This window comes from Bufo gargarizans, chromosome 4, assembly GCF_014858855.1.
Source record: "Bufo gargarizans isolate SCDJY-AF-19 chromosome 4, ASM1485885v1, whole genome shotgun sequence".
Lineage (NCBI taxonomy): Eukaryota > Metazoa > Chordata > Amphibia > Anura > Bufonidae > Bufo > Bufo gargarizans.
Genome location: NC_058083.1, coordinates 192,168,344 through 192,184,197, shown reverse-complemented (window position 1 = coordinate 192,184,197; position 15,854 = coordinate 192,168,344). Strand labels below are relative to the sequence as shown.

General features: G+C 45.1%; 1 protein-coding gene across 1 annotated transcript in view; it reads right to left on the bottom strand.

Moving 5' to 3' along the window:
• ATP13A3 (ATPase 13A3) overlaps positions 1-15,854 on the bottom strand; it is a 143,039-nt gene that overhangs the window by 62,584 nt on the left and 64,601 nt on the right. The window contains exons 3-5 of the mRNA XM_044289425.1: positions 14,911-15,084; positions 2,531-2,716; positions 1,090-1,160 (exon numbers count right to left, since the gene is read on the bottom strand). Of these exons, the coding sequence (XP_044145360.1) occupies positions 1,090-1,160; positions 2,531-2,716; positions 14,911-15,084 (431 nt within the window). The remainder of the gene's footprint in view (positions 1-1,089; positions 1,161-2,530; positions 2,717-14,910; positions 15,085-15,854) is intronic.

Below are 15,854 nucleotides of genomic sequence, written 5' to 3'. Positions count from 1 at the left end.
TGTCCCAAGTCATTCAGCCCATAGGTTTTTGAGGAGGTGGCATCTGGGGCTGGCACCATCAAGGTGGCATCTGGGGCTGGCACCATCAAGGTGGCATCTGGGGCTGGCACCATCAAGGTGGCATCTGGGGCTGGCACCATCAAGGTGGCATCTGGGGCTGGCACCATCAAGGTGGCATCTGGGGCTGGCACCATCAAGGTGGCATCTGGGGCTGGCACCATCAAGGTGGCATCTGGGGCTGGCACCATCAAGGTGGCATCTGGGGCTGGCACCATCAAGGTGGCATCTGGGGCTGGCACCATCAAGGTGGCATCTGGGGCTGGCATGACAGTGAATGTCCCCCAATAGTGGGTGGGGACCGGCATCTTGTGTTGTAATGGCAGCGGGGCCCGATGCAGTCACTGTATTCTACTACATCGAGCCCCGCTCACTGTAGTAATCATATAGGCAATTTTAATTCATCTCCAAACCAGGCTGTAGTATGGTACTTACTACTAACTTCCATAGCAGGCAGTAGGCCGGGCGAGCGGGCGGAAGGCGGCAGCAAACTCACTACACCACGCCCCTGCGCCACCTGCTTCATTCATAAAGTGTGCGGAGCAGGCGCGTGATGTAGCGAGTTATGCTGCTGGCTTCTGCCCGGCCTCCTGCCTGCTATGGAAGTTAGTAGTAAGTACCACACTACAGCCTGGATTGGAGATGAATTAACATTGCCTATATGATTACTACAGTGAGCGGGGCCCGGTGTAGTAGAATAAAGTTACTGCACCGGTCCCCGCTGCCATTACAAAACAAGATGCCGCTTCCCAGTCCCTCCTCCCTCCCACTGAAACACACGCCGGCCGCACTGGGCAGCAGCGTGGCAGCGATGTATTAGTGTAAAATTGCAGCATTCCCCCCTGTAAAATGCAGTGCTATTTCCCCCCCCCCCCCCACTTTTTTTTTTTTTTGTGGGAGGGGGGAGTTCGTCTTATAGGGTGAAAAATACGGTAATTGTATTTGTTACCTATAATAAATCAGATATGACTTATATGCATTGAGGCTGTAACTACATGTACAAAGAAATAGGAAACTATGGCAAGTACTTACGTTACATAGTTGAATGCTTGGTGCAAATCGTTCCAGTAGTAAGTAACACTGTGATGCACAAAATAACGAACCTGCCGAAGAGAAGAAGAAAATCTTTATGAGCCACGTTTCCACAAGAGAAGAGGAAAACAAAAGCTAGCTAACAGGACCAGTGAAAAGCCTACACCCTGCAATGCCTCCCACATCAGCTCATATCACAGAACACTACTATCACTGGTTTCTAGTAACTTTAGCAATTTGCGCAGAATAACCAATTTACAAGCATGGGCACGTGTCCAACACAACACTGAAACTTACAGTTTCCATGTTTGCTGGCAGCTAACACCACATTACACAATGAGCCTCTGTTCCTGCTGCAGAACAAAGCCTAGCAATGCCGCAGCCAACCACACAGCCCGTCGCTACACAGCAATACGGACTGACTGTGCGCGCTCTCAGTCAACCCCATGCTAGTGACCGCAAAGGTGGACTGGCACGCACACTACCACTGCCTTCACAGAGGTGACTTGGAAAAGCTCCATTTTCAGGACTGCTGGGGACTCGAGTGGACAGTAAACCCCACAATCTGGTATTTATCACCTAAGTCTGTGAGGGGGAAAAAAACATGGAGGTAACAGACTTTTTCCTGCTACAAATCTGTTCCAAAATTCACAGGTTGCACAGATCTTGTCCTCTATAAGTGGATGGGATTTTTAAAACCCCATCCACATAAAGTATACTGATGGTATAGTGCTATAGACACTCAGTGCAAAGAAATACTGAGTGTGAATAAAAAGTCTGTGCAGTCTACTCATCCATTTCTTTATTGTAAAAATGTTCTATATTTAAAGGGAACCTGTCACGTTGAACATGGAGTCTGAGCTGCAGGCAGCAGATTATAGAGCAGGAGGAGCCGAGCAGATTGAAATAATATTAAGGGGGGGGGGGGGGAGATAGCTGAAAATCAACTTCAAATTTGTAAAACTTGTATTTCAGTCATTTATATTCCTGCTCATTCTGGTCTTTGAAGTGAAGGAGGCGGTCCCATCAGTGATTGACAGCTCTCTCTGTACAAAGTCATAGGGGAAGGCCGTCAATCACCGATCGGACCGCCTCCTCAACTTCAAAGACCAGAATGAGCAGGAATTCAAGTAAATGAATCCCATAAAACAATGTTCTATAACTTGCTGCCTGACAGGTTACCTTTAAGAATAAAATCCAAATTATGCAATAATTCAAATTCAGATTCCCCATGCTGCAGTGTTCATTTGCTTTTGCTTTACACTCGGCAGATCTGCCCCTAACCATTTATTAGGAGGTGCAGACATATGATATCACAGAGCATATATGCCATACACCCAAGCCTAAGATTGTGAGTGATGTTTTTCTAGAACTGCACACAGAGTAAGGTACTCCATTCCTCTGCAGAAGAGACCCTGCCATGAACAGAATATATTATCACCTCGTTTAGTGGGACTGCTGTAGCGTTCACTGCATGATCTTCATGGTGCTCTGTGGGACTCTCAGGAAGGTGGCCGGTGTGACCATTGAGCGTTTTGCCTGCAATGGACTCAGGGCTTTGAAAGGGGTCTGTTCCTGGACACAGCCGTATTCGCACTTTTGCACAGAACCATGTTCTGAACTCATCCTGGTAAGAAAAAAGCATAGTAAATAGAAACGGACCTAAAATGGGAATGTATTGCCCTCCCCCAGCAGCTAGCACATTAAAGCATTTCTAAGCCAAATTACAACCAAAATGTAGTCACTACATGAATCCTACATGAGGCAGTAGCCAAGGTCCATGTGACATGAATAAGATACAATTAGAAATCCAGCCAGATGTAAACAGTGTGGGGACGGCAAGATGGAGACAGTGGTGGTTTCAGGGGCCATGCTGCAGGAACTGGTTACAAAATCATTTTCACTGACAAATCCCTTTAAGTCCCTTTTACACTGCGCGACATTTGGGCCAATTACTGGGATCACTGTCCCTGATATCTTGCTTTTATAATCGTGCCGCTGATCAGCTGATAAACAAGCAATCACTCATTTGTCGGCTGATTTGCATATTTTATGAGGGTGAGAGATGGACGATTATCATACATCTCCCTGTGTCCTCACGAATGTGCTAGCGATAATGAGGGAACTGTGGGAGGAATGACTGTGGTAGCGATCATTCCTCCCCAATTAGCTTTGCACCGACTTGTGTAACAGGCCAAGCGTCAATCGACAACAAGGGTTGTGCACCACCGCTTTAAACGGATACTCAAGACGCAGTGCGAAAAGAGCTGCAGATAATGCTTAAATGGCCATTAAAGCGTTTCTACCACCAGATTTGGTCCTATTTAGCTGACTGACACTAGCGATGTGCTAGTGTCAGCAGTCCATAACAGTGTTCTTACTTCTCTATCAGCTGCCGTTCACCTTAAAAACATACTTTTATAGATATGCTAATGAGCCTCTAGGTGCTATGTGGGCGTCATTAGCACCTAGAGGGCTCCGTCCACTAACCATTTCAGCCGCCCATCGCGTCCCTCCAGCCCGCCCCGCTCCTGTTGATTGACTTGAAACTTCTCAGTATCTCGTACCAATTCCCGCGCCTGCGCAGTGCGCTTCTGAATTCGGCGCAGGCGCAGTGAGTGAATGCCGCAATCCTGGTGCCGGCTTCCTCACTGTAACTTAGTTGGCGCAGGCGCAGTGAGGATGCCGGCGCCGGGAGAATACAGAAGCGCACGGCGCAGGCGCGGAAATTGGTACGAGATACTGAGAAGTTTCAAGTCAATCAACAGGAGCGGGGCGGGCTGGAGGGACGTGATGGGCGGCTGAAATGGTTAGTGGACGGAGCCCTCTAAGTGCTAATGATGCCCACATAGCACCTAGGGGCTCATTAGCATATCTATAAAAGTACGTTTTTAAGGTGAACGGCAGCAGATAGATAAGTAAGAACACTGTTATGGACTGCTGACACTAGCACATCGCTAATGTCAGTCAGCTAAATAGGACCAAATCTGGTGGAAGAAAACCTTTAAATCTGCTGCAACATTAACGCAAATGCTGCCGAAATGAATGACTGCTAAAAATGCTGTCTAAAGTCACTGGTTCCAATTGTAGAAGTCAGCAGAGGACCATATTTCCAATGTGTATTTTTTGCATATCATATGCAATATTAAATGGTGGTGTTGGAAAGTACAACTTGTCCCGCAAAAAACAAGCCCTCATATGGCTATGTGAACAGACAAATAAAAAAGTTATGGCTCTGGGAAGGCAGGGAGTGCAAAATGAAAACGCAAAAAACTCTGGGGGTGAAGGTGTTAAGAAACAAACAAACATAAAATCCTGGCCACCAAGCCTAATAATAGACTCAACTTCTTGGCCAGGACAGATCACTTTACTATAGTTATCTCCTTATTCCAGGCAAAAGTGGAATGACACATATCACCTATATAGACAGATAACACAGGATCTACCATTCAAAATAGGTGATATCACAGCTGATCAGCCGTTTGCTGACCTTTGTACAGGTCACAGAGCATGCCTAGTAAACTCTCCCATAGAAGTCAACAAGGCCCCCTTCTGACCACGGTGTCTATGGCCAACGCGGCTGCTGTAAAGCAAACCTCTAAGGACTTCACAAGCAACATGGCAACCCCCATAATAATGTTTAGGATATAGAATTAAAAATTTGCGTGTTGCTGTCTGGTTAAGGGCTCATGCACATGGCCGTATTGCAGCCCGCAAACAGCAGATCAGCAATACACAGGCACCGGCTGTGTGTACCCCGCATCACGGATGCTGACTAATTCACTTGAATGGGTCTACAATCCGGAAGATCGGTGCGGAACGGAAGCCTTTTTTTGCAGTGCGGACCGTCGGATGCACATCGCAGACCCCATGGGTCCACGTCCACATGCGGCAGCCCTACAGTTAGTGCCCGTGCACTGCAGACCGCAGCACGGGCACGGCTGGCACACGTTCGTGTGCATGAGGCCCAATTGGCAGAAAAAACACATTCCCTTTAAGTTTAGTAGTTTGCCTAACACATACAAAGAGTGCTTGGTGATGATATAAACAAGTAAAAATCTGCTGGGATTACATCATTTATGTATACTGGCTAATTAGTCCTTAGATTTTTTTTATAGCCACAAGTGTGAAACAAATTAGTGGCAGCATTATTGGGTACAGCCTGTTCCTAGATGGTTTAGTCTGCATGTCATTACTCACAGACTTACAGTCAGCACTAGACCCATGGCTGACAATCAACTTCAAATCACTGAACTATGCAGTCTCCATTCAACAACCGCTAAATATAATGTGTTTTACATGGCGGGGGGAATAAACCTTTGCAGAGATATCGACCACAAGGAAACCACTTATTTTCTGTTGGCTCCTGTACCCACTCACAATTTATAGTATCCATTACACAGGGCAGCCAGAAGTGATTATTTGGGAGATAAAACGCAAGGCAAAATATTGTTCTGATAAAAATACAAAAAAAAATATAAAAAAATAAAGGTATCCAACATTGGTAGATGTATGAGCATATGAGCAGTGTTTTATATTCTGTAGAATCCTTTCTCTGCGTCCTTTTCTGTAGACAGAAGCTAGAAATTAGGAAGAGTGGAGTAACAGCAGGACAGGGATTTTAAAAGTCAAAGACGACAAAACCTGTACACTGAATTTATGCATGGTTACCTTCATGGCTGAAGAGCTGGGAGAAAGAGAAGGCCAACATAGAACGCACCCCACTTCCTGTAAGCGGAACGCATGCTGGAGCGCAAGTTATCTTACTTCCAGTTTAGCAATCTGACCGGCAGAGGGACTAAGAGCCAGTCCTCCTACCTACACAATCAAGGGGAGGCGATGGCGCAGAGCCAAGCATTGCTTCCCATAAAGTAATAAAATAGGAGGAGAAAACATAATTGAGCTGATAAAATAAAACAAAAATAAGATGTAGAAATGGAAGATGACCATAATAAAGGTCAATTACCAAATAAGGCTTAAAATGCTACTAAATTTTGCATGTGTGTGTGTTTTTTTTTTTATAGGGCAGGGCAGCTGTAACCAACACCTCCAATCTCCTCTCATTGATTGGACTCCAGTTGGCTGACACCTCACTCCAATTAGCTCTTGGAGATGACATTAGTCCAGGGGTTCACATACTTTTTCCACCTGCACTGTGAATGTTTACATGGTGTGTTCAATAAAAACATGGTAACATTTAATTCTTTGTGTGTTATTAGTTTAAGCCAGACTGTGATTGTCTATTGTTGTGACTTAGATGAAGATCAGATCACATTTTATGACCAATTTGTGCAGAAATCCATATCATTCCAAAGGGTTCACATACTTTTTCTTGCAACTGTATATAACAAATGATCAAGTAGTACGGAAACACTGCCACACATATAGGAAAAACTGAAAAGGGAAGAATCCCAGACGATGCAGAGGGAATCGTATAGAAATAAACAGACATAATTGAAAATAGCCAGGTGGCAAGATAAACGTCACCCACATATACAATCGGATACTTTGCATGTCCATGGCCACTACAGAGGGTAAAGTACAAAAATTATTACAGTAAGCTCTCAGATGCCAGAAAAGAAAATCAGGTATCTACAGAAAGCAGCTAAAGGTCAATCTTTCATTGAGACCCCTGGGGGGACTGAAATCAGAAAGGGTAAATCCATTCAGATTCCTTTTAAATAATTTTCATGGTGGGGGAATAGTTTCCAATACCGAGAAACGCAATGCATTGGGGGTCCACTGAATGCTTATCAATCACGTGGCTAGCAATTAGGGTGTCCTTTTTGTTAAAGAGGTTCTGCAGTTTGTTTAAACTGATAATGTATCCTCTGGATAGATCATCAGCATCTGATCGGCGGGGGTCCAACACCCAGGACCCCCGCCGATCAGCTGTTTGAGAAGGCAGCGGCGCTCTAGCAGTGCCGTGGTCTTCTCACCGTTTACCACAGGCTCAGTGACTTCACGACTAGTATTAACTGGCCTGGGCGCGGCTAAGTTCTGTTCAATTGAATGGAGCTCAGCTCCGCCCAGGCCAGTTGATACTAGTTGTGACATCACTGGGCCTGCGGTAAACAGTGAGAAGGCCACGGCGCTCCTAGAGCGCCGCTGCCTTCTCAAACAGCTGATCAGTGGAGGTCAGATGCTAATGATCTATCCAGAGGATAGATCATCAGTTTTAACAAACTGAAAAACCCCTTTAAGGACATCATTAACGTGTTCACAGATTCTCCTCCTCAACTCACGAATGGTTTTACCAACATAGTCCAATGGACAGAGACATTGGCAGATATAAACGACCTCCCTGGTTTTACAATTGACAAAATTCCTGAAGGGAAAAAATGTGATTCGTGAACAAACATATAAACCATTTTAGATGTGGAGATAAAAGGTACATGCCTTACATTCTCCACATCTGAACAGCCCAATAGGTCTCCAGGTGGAGCCACATAGTGGCTACGAAGTAGACGGTCACGGAGGCTCCTGCCCCTACGGTAAGTGATGCTAGGGTATTTCGTAATGGTGTCAGTGAGGTCAGAGTCCATTAGCATAATAGGCCAATATTTTTTGAGGATCCTTCTCATCTCCAAATTAGCACTATCAAAAGCGGAGTCGGATTGGGGTCGGATTCAATTTCGGAGTCCCTTCTATGCCTCGCATGAGCCTCGTGAAAGGCATTCCTCAAGACCCCCTCGGGATAACCCCGATCCTAAAACCTAGTGTAGAGTCTCCTGGCCTCCCTATGGAATTTCTCCGAGTTGGAATAATTTATCCTAAACCTCAGATAGTGGCCCTTCGGGATACCTGTCTTCAGGGGCAGGGGGTGACAACTCTCCCAATGTAAAATACTATTGGTAGCAGTCTGCTTTCTTAAGATAGTGGTTGCCAACCTCTCCCCTTATTTGGAGACCCTAACATCCAAGAAGATTATGGAATCCTCATGGATCTCATGAGTAAATTCAATGCTATTACCATTCCACAGGATGAACATGTCATCGATGTAACGAGTCCATAGCACGATTCTCTCGTGCCACCACATCTGGTGGTCAGGGAAAACAGTGTTGTCCTCCCACCAGCCCAGAAATAAAATTAGCATAAGTGAGGGCACACAGGCTCTGTTGAGCTGGTGGTAAAGACGTGCATTAAATAGGAATAGGAATTGTGGGTAAGGACGAATCTAGGGAGATCAAGAATAAATTCATTATGGGTCCTACCGCTCGTAATCTGTTCTCATGGGGGATACTGCTGTAGAGGGATTCTACATCGATACTGGCCAACATGCAGGAGGAGTCAACATTGATAGTTTCAATGTTCCTCAGAAAATCCATCGTATAAGATCACAATGTAAGTACAAACTCTCTCAGTACACGGTCCAGATAAATGCCACAGTTTTGTATTAGAGAGTCAACTCCTGAAACGATAGGACGACCTTGCAAAAGATAACTCCCCGTTATGTAGAATAAAACGAAACTCTGCTTGACTGATCACTTTCTTATTCATCCCACCCGTAAGAATGCTTTTCAATTCTCTCAGGTAGTGCGTACTCGGGTGAGATATAAGGATCTTATAACCATCCCTATCTCTCAGCAGATCAAGACACATTCCACAGTAATCCTCATTGCTCATAATGACCAGATTGCCAGCCTTATCAGACGGTTTTATAACAGATTCGTCTCTTTCAAGACCCCGAAGGGCCTTTCATCTCAATTTCAGATAAATTCTGATGGGAAGGATGTCTAGCATCCATCTTTTCCAGGTCAGCGATAACAAGTTGAAGAAAAATGTCTATATATACGTAGATTAACACGGGTGGCAATCTGGTACTCGTGGGACGCAAATTTGTAAACCCTCACTGTTTCCACATGAGCCTTCTTCCAAGAGGTCTAGGAAGTCTAAGTCAGGGAAATCTTCCTCATTTATCCCCAATTTCTTGCAAGTCTGTGTTATTGCTAACAAATTTTTGCCATTTTAAAGTTTTCTACAGAACAGGTGTAGATCCTTGACCCAAGTAAAGGGTCTGAAGTCCACCGTTGGTAAAAACTATAGACCTCTTCCCAGCAGACCTAATTCCACGTCACTCAATGGTCGTAGGGAGATGTTTATGACCTGTAAGGTGTTGTCTGTGCGCGATTTTCCATGTTCCTGTCGCCTAATTGATAAGGCACCTGGCCCTGTGTTAAAAAAAGACGAGGAAGCATTTATATTGCCAGAGGATGAGGCCAAGGAAGAGGATGGTAACATACCATCTTGGCCCGTCCCTTGTTTGTTGCTCGGCTCTCTCCCCCACCTTCGCCATTTTTTACTTTGCTTCTTGTGTGGAGGTCCCCTTTTCCCCTGTCCACCTATCCTCTGCTATGACCTTGATGGGTCTCAATGTCTGACAGGTCAGGGTCAGAAGATGAAATTTCTAATCCAGACGGGGGTATGTCCTTGTCAAGCTGATGAGCCCTGTTCTCCTTAAAGGGGTTGACTGGGTTCAGAGCTGAACCCGGACATACCCATAATTTCACCCCGGCAGCACCCATGACTTGAGCATCAGAGCAGTTCATGTTCCAATTCTCTCCTTTGCCCTGCACTAATTCGTGCAGGGCAAGGGCTCTTTTGTTTACAAACACACACTGAGTGTTCATTGACGTCACCGACTCTGATAGGCAGGTTTTAACGCTGCCCTAGCCGTTTTACTGGCTAGGGCAGCGCTAAAGCCCACCCATCAGTGCCGGTGACGTTACCGGGCTTCCTGGCAGCCCCATGGAGAGCCCGGTATGTCACCATAGCTCCAAAAAATGCCTTTGCCCTGCGCAATTTAGAGCAGGGCAAAGGAGAGCATCGGAGAATGAACTGCTCCAATGCTGAAATGAGGGGGGCTGCCTGGGTGAAAATGGAGGTATTGACAACCCCTTTAAATTCACCCAGATCCCTCCTGAACTGCCTATGTTTCTGTTCCTTCAGCAGACTCTGGACTCTTTCCACAGATGCCTGAAGTGATGATTCTCATCTACTGAAATCAAAGTCAGTCTTAAACTTAAGGGCTATATCAGTCAGCTCTTTTAACCTTTCTGATGTTCTCTCGAACACTTCCTTTCGGGAATTTCATCAGGTTGAGAGAGCTACGTGTGAGTTCTTCTTCCAACTGTTTGATTAATAACAGGGAGGCAATACGTGCTGCAGGGACAAGTCTGATACGCAGTCCCTTTGGTACAATTTGATATTCTAAATAACTCTCAAGGGACTTAAAGGGGTTGTCCAGGTTTAGAGCTGAACCTGGACATACCTCCATTTTTCACCCCGGCAGCCCCCCTGACATGAGCATCGGAGCAGTTCATGCTCCGATGCTCTCCTTTGCCCTGCGCTAAATCGCGCAGGGCAAAGGCATTTTACTGAGTTCCGGTGACGTACCGGGGCTCTCTATGGGGCTGACAGGCAGCCCGGTGACGTCACCGGCACTGATGGGCGGGATTTGGCTCTGCCCTAGCCAGTAAAACGGCTAGGGCAGAGCTAAAGCCCGCCCCTCAGAGCCGGTGACGGCACCGAACACACTGCTGGGCGGAAGTTACCGCCCGGCAGTGTGTTATTGAAAACACAAGAGCCTGTGCCCTGCGCGATCTAGCGCAGGGCACGGGAGCGCATCGGAGCATGAGATGCTCCGATGCCAGGCTCAGGAGGGCTGCTGGGGTGAAAATAAGGGTATGTCCGGGTTCAGCTCTGAACCCGGACAACCCCTTTAACTTCCTACCACGATTTTATATTCTCTTTATACCCTACGTAAAGATCCCTAAAAGCAAGTTTACAGGTGGCGGAGGTGGAAAGACCTGGAATCTCGCTTCTTTGATAAGAGCCTCTGTAAAAAAAAAAAAAGTCCCCGATAGGAAGCTGGCCATATTAATGTAACAAATTGATAAAGTATTCTGATAAATAAAAGGATTATAGTGAGTTCCAACAAAATTAAAGAGAATAATCGAAAAGTGGTAGTAGAACCTTTAAAACATAAGCATTTATTAGTATCCTTAAAACAAGCCTTGGTGGTCAAATGTGACTAAATAATAAACAAAAACACCCTTATTCAAAAACAGTCAAGTGCCCTGGAGTAGGTATATGCGAGCATACAACCATGTGAGGAAAAAATCTTTCCCTATAATGATCCTGGTAGATCCTCAGCCCGGAGGCATCACCTGGTGGTGGTGATCCTCTGTCCTCGTACCTGCCCTGGCTTGTCCTAAATGCACCCTAGCAAACCAATTAGTACCCTATCTGGGTTCCTTTGGTCAAACCAGTGTCGGCCCTCTATGCATCGCTGATGGCGTTACAGGACTCCCCCATAGACAACGCATTTGTCAGGTGGAAAAGGGATGTCTAAGGTTTGGAAGATGTGCATATTAAAGAATTTAGCTATACATGGAGATCCACGGTGTTAAGTGCTAGGGATCAGTTGATTCAAGTTAAGTGGCTTCATAGGATATATTATACCCCTGAGAGGTTATTTAAAATGGGTAAATTGCCAAACCCTCAATGCACAAGATGTGGACATGAAAACGGCTGCCTTATACACATGGTTTGGCAGTGTCCGATCATTCATGGCTTCTGGGAGGAGATTCATACGTATATTAATGATAAACTAGGCTTTCCTAATGTCTGTACTGAGCTCACTAGTCTGTTGGGGGTAGCCAACGAGGTTGTTCCCACCAAATTTGGAAGGAAGCTTTACAGAATACTCTTATACTATGCCAGGAAAACTATCCTTCTCAATTGGAAACCTCCTAAGAGACCTACTGTGCAACAATGGGTACATCTAGTTAATACTGACCTTGAATTATATAAGTTTGTATATGAGCGAAGAGGGACCCCTGATCGTTTCATGAAGATATGGGACCCTTGGATTGGAGCCCAGACTCTGACACCATAGGAGACAGTGAGGTTGTTTCCGGCCGATGAAGGCGTGTATGAATGTGTGTGTGTATGCGCAGTACTTTTTACCATCCCGAGACATAATATATTGGGTACTATTCATACTAAACTTGATATTCGCTTCTGGACTGAGTAAGGGATAAAAGGAGCTGCTAGGACTGATCCCATGTAATTGAATGTACTGGATTCAATTGCTGATTGTCTGTATTTGAAGTGTTTGGCACGCTTTTTGCTAAAATTAATAAAATAAAAAGATACTATTAAAAAAATAAAAATTAGTACCCCATCACCCCGACACGTATAATGGAATAATGGTGAGTGCTGGGACATCGCTGGGCGCCGCTCTGTGTAGCCTAATACTTAAAGTCTACTTTTCCTAGGTCCAGACTTTAACACATAACACAGGAGTCGGGTGCCGGCAGCAGAATCGCATTGCCGTCAGCCTGTCCCCGACAGGGAGCTGCGATCAGCAGCAGTTAACCCCTCAGGTACGACACCTGAGGAGTTACCCGTCACTGATCTGCCAGTACCCGCCCCCTGTATTAATGGGTAATTATCATTGGTGGCGCAGTGTGCCCCTCCCCCCCTCAATCCCCCACCCCATTAAAATCATTGGTGGCACAGTGCGCCGGCCCCTCTCAACCCCCCCCCCCCCCCCAGTATTAAAATCATTGGTGGCAGTGGCCACAGGGTCCTCTCCCCTCCCCCTCATAGGTGGTGCAGTGGAAGTTCTGATCGCAGCCCCAGCAGTGTAATCCTGGGGCTTCGATCGGTTACCATGGCAGCCAGGACGCTACTGAAGCCCTGGTAACATCCCTGATGCTGTGTGCACAGAGCAGCAGGGACAGTGTGAAGTCCTACTCACCCTGATAGAGCTCTATCAGGGTAAATAGGACAAGGGATGAAAAAAATCCCAGGTTCTATCCCCTAAGGGGGGGAAATAGGTGTAGTAAAAAATAAAATTAAAAATAAAAAGTGTAAAAAACCCCCCACCAAAATATTAAGTATGAATCACCCCCTTTCCCCAATTTCACATATAAAATGTATAAATAATAAACATATTACATATCGCCACGTCAGAAAAGTCCAAACTATTAAAATATTTTAAAAAAATCTATGCGGTGAACGCAGGAACAGAAAAAAAAAAACTGCGCAATTCGCCATTTTTTGAAAATGTGGAATGCACGTGGCTTTTTTGGTTCATTTTTTTTCGGGTGGTATCGAATATCGCAAAACTTTTTCATGGCATCGAAACCGAATCAAAAATGTGGTATCGCAACAACTCTAGCTTGGAGTTTATCACAGTTTCTGTGTTTTTGTCTATCCGCTCACTTGTTTTTGACAACTGACCACAGGTTCTCAAAAAGAGATTGAGATCTAGGGAGGTTCCCAGCCATGGACCCGATCCTGTTTTATCAAGACACAGGACTTCTAGTGGCGCTCCCCTTTTTTTCTCTGGACAATCATTTTTCCAGATGTCCCAGTCTGAGGGGAGATTCTGAGAAATTAACTTTACCCCAGTCCAATCCCTGCACCTTCTGAAGTCTGTTTTTTTTTTTTTTCCAAGAAAAACATCAAGGACAGACTGATAAACACACACAAACTTGCGATAAACTCCATGCACTGATTAGGCCAGAATGTGTTGCCATTAGTCAGGATTAGGCCCAGAAGCTAATATCTAGCATGCCAAGGAGAATTGCAAAAGTCTTCAAAAAGAAGGGTCAATACAGGAAATATTGAGTCTTTGTATAAAAATAAAAATAAAATTAAAAAAAAATTGCCAAATGTCAAGTGCATGGGACGTATAAGAAAATTAGCCTAAGGCCTCATGCACACGACCTTTGTGTGTTTTGCGGTCCGCAAGCTGCAATTTGAGGAACGGTGCGGACAGCCATTGATATACGCAAAACGGACAAGAATAGGACAGGTTATATTTTTCTTGCGGACCACGGAATGGAGCAACAGAATGCGGACAGCACACGGAGTGCTGTCCGCATCTTTTGCAACCTCATTCAAGTGAATGGGTCCGTATCAAAGCTGCAAAAATTGTGGCTCAGATGCGGACCAAAACAACGGTCGTGTGCATGAGGCCTAAAACAACTGACAAGACCATCAGCACCAAGTTCAATAAGCATTCTGGAAAGCTTCACTTTTAAGACTTGTCAAAAAGGGTGCATAAAACAAAATATATTTGAAGCAATATTCCATGTTGAAAGCCATTATCACTTAGAATTTTTGGCCATTAAAACACTGCATTCAACAAGGATGGTGCAGAATAGAGCAGCAGAGAGCAGCATGCTTTCTGCAGTGCAGCAAAATTCGAGTCAACGCAATAAAAATAGTTATATAAACAAAAACATTATTAATATTACACAAATTACCTATACACTTTAAAAGGCTTTTCCAAGACTTTATAACTGATGATTTGTACTCAGCATAGGTCATTAGTATGTGAACGGTGGTGGTCCGACACCTGGGACCCACGAAAATCAGCTGTTTGAGAAGGCACTAGAGCTCCTGTGAGGGCTGCAGTCTCCTCACAGCTTACCAAGCACAGCACTGTACATTGTATAGAGGCTGTGCTTGGTATTGCACTCAGTCCCATTCACTTCAATGGGGCTGAGCTGCACCTACGCCATGTGACAGATGAACGTGGCTTAGGGGGGAAAAAAATAAATAAATTGACATTGCTACAGCGCTACTGCAAGTGTGTAGCCTTCCCAAACAGCTGATGGGAAGAGGGGGTTGCCAGGGGGATAGATCTTCACTAATAAAGTCTCAGAAAACCTCTAAGTTCTTCATGCTGTTGCAGCCTCGTACATACAGCAAGACAAGAACCCAACAAATGAGAATTTCAACAAATCGCCATTTCCTGGAGATCACTCAACATTAGACTACACGGACAACTTAGAGACTTACAGTCGTTCTCAGCAGCACGACGTCACATTCCTTCAATGTTATTCGAGTGCATGTTGCTTTCACGCGCCACTTAGGCATCCAATAGAGAAGGAGGAGGAGAAATCCTCCAGTACATAGCACACCCACAGCTACCAAAGCCAACTTCCACCGGCAAAGATTGTATCCATAAATCTCCTGTATATGGAAAGAAGGGAAAGCAGTTAGTAGACCACTCAGAGGTTTACAAATGGACTCAACTGAGTGAACTGGTACACAACATTGTTTAAATAGATTCTGTCAGCACTTTTGACCATGCTAAACTGTTGACAGCTTTACAAACATACCTTCTGAGGCACCTTTCCCATATAGAGTAGTGTGAATATGAAGTTTTAATCTACCAGATTCTGCTCCTGCATTCAGTTGTTTCACAGCCCCTCCCCTCTGCTCTGAGTGACAGCTGCACTGCTCTCCTGGTTGGATGCTACAGCTGTCACTCAGAGCCGAGAGGCGGGGATGTAAGGCTGCTCAATGCAGAGAGCACTTCATAGTGATACCCTGTCCTGGGCACATGCAGGAACAGATTCTTGCAGAACAAAACTTGATAAAGCTTCACAAAAGATCTGTTTTCACTGCTCTCCCCAGCCCCTACGTAGGGTACTGAGCAGTTTTGCATGCTCATACCTAAATGAACAACTGGCAGAGGAGCCATTTTGAGAAGGTCCTAATATTGTAAATGTTTAAACAGCCGTAACTAAGAGAAACACTCAAGGAAAACAGTGGTATGTGAAGAAACTAAAGATTGCTTTATGCATAATGCTGCTGCAGCAGTAACATATGCTAAAATATATTTTTTGATGAAAACATGACAGTTACCCTTTAAAGGGTTTTCTCATCTGAGACAATGGGGGCATATTGCCTTCTCCTAAACAGAGCCCCAAAAGTGGTGGAGAGCGTCCCCCATTCAT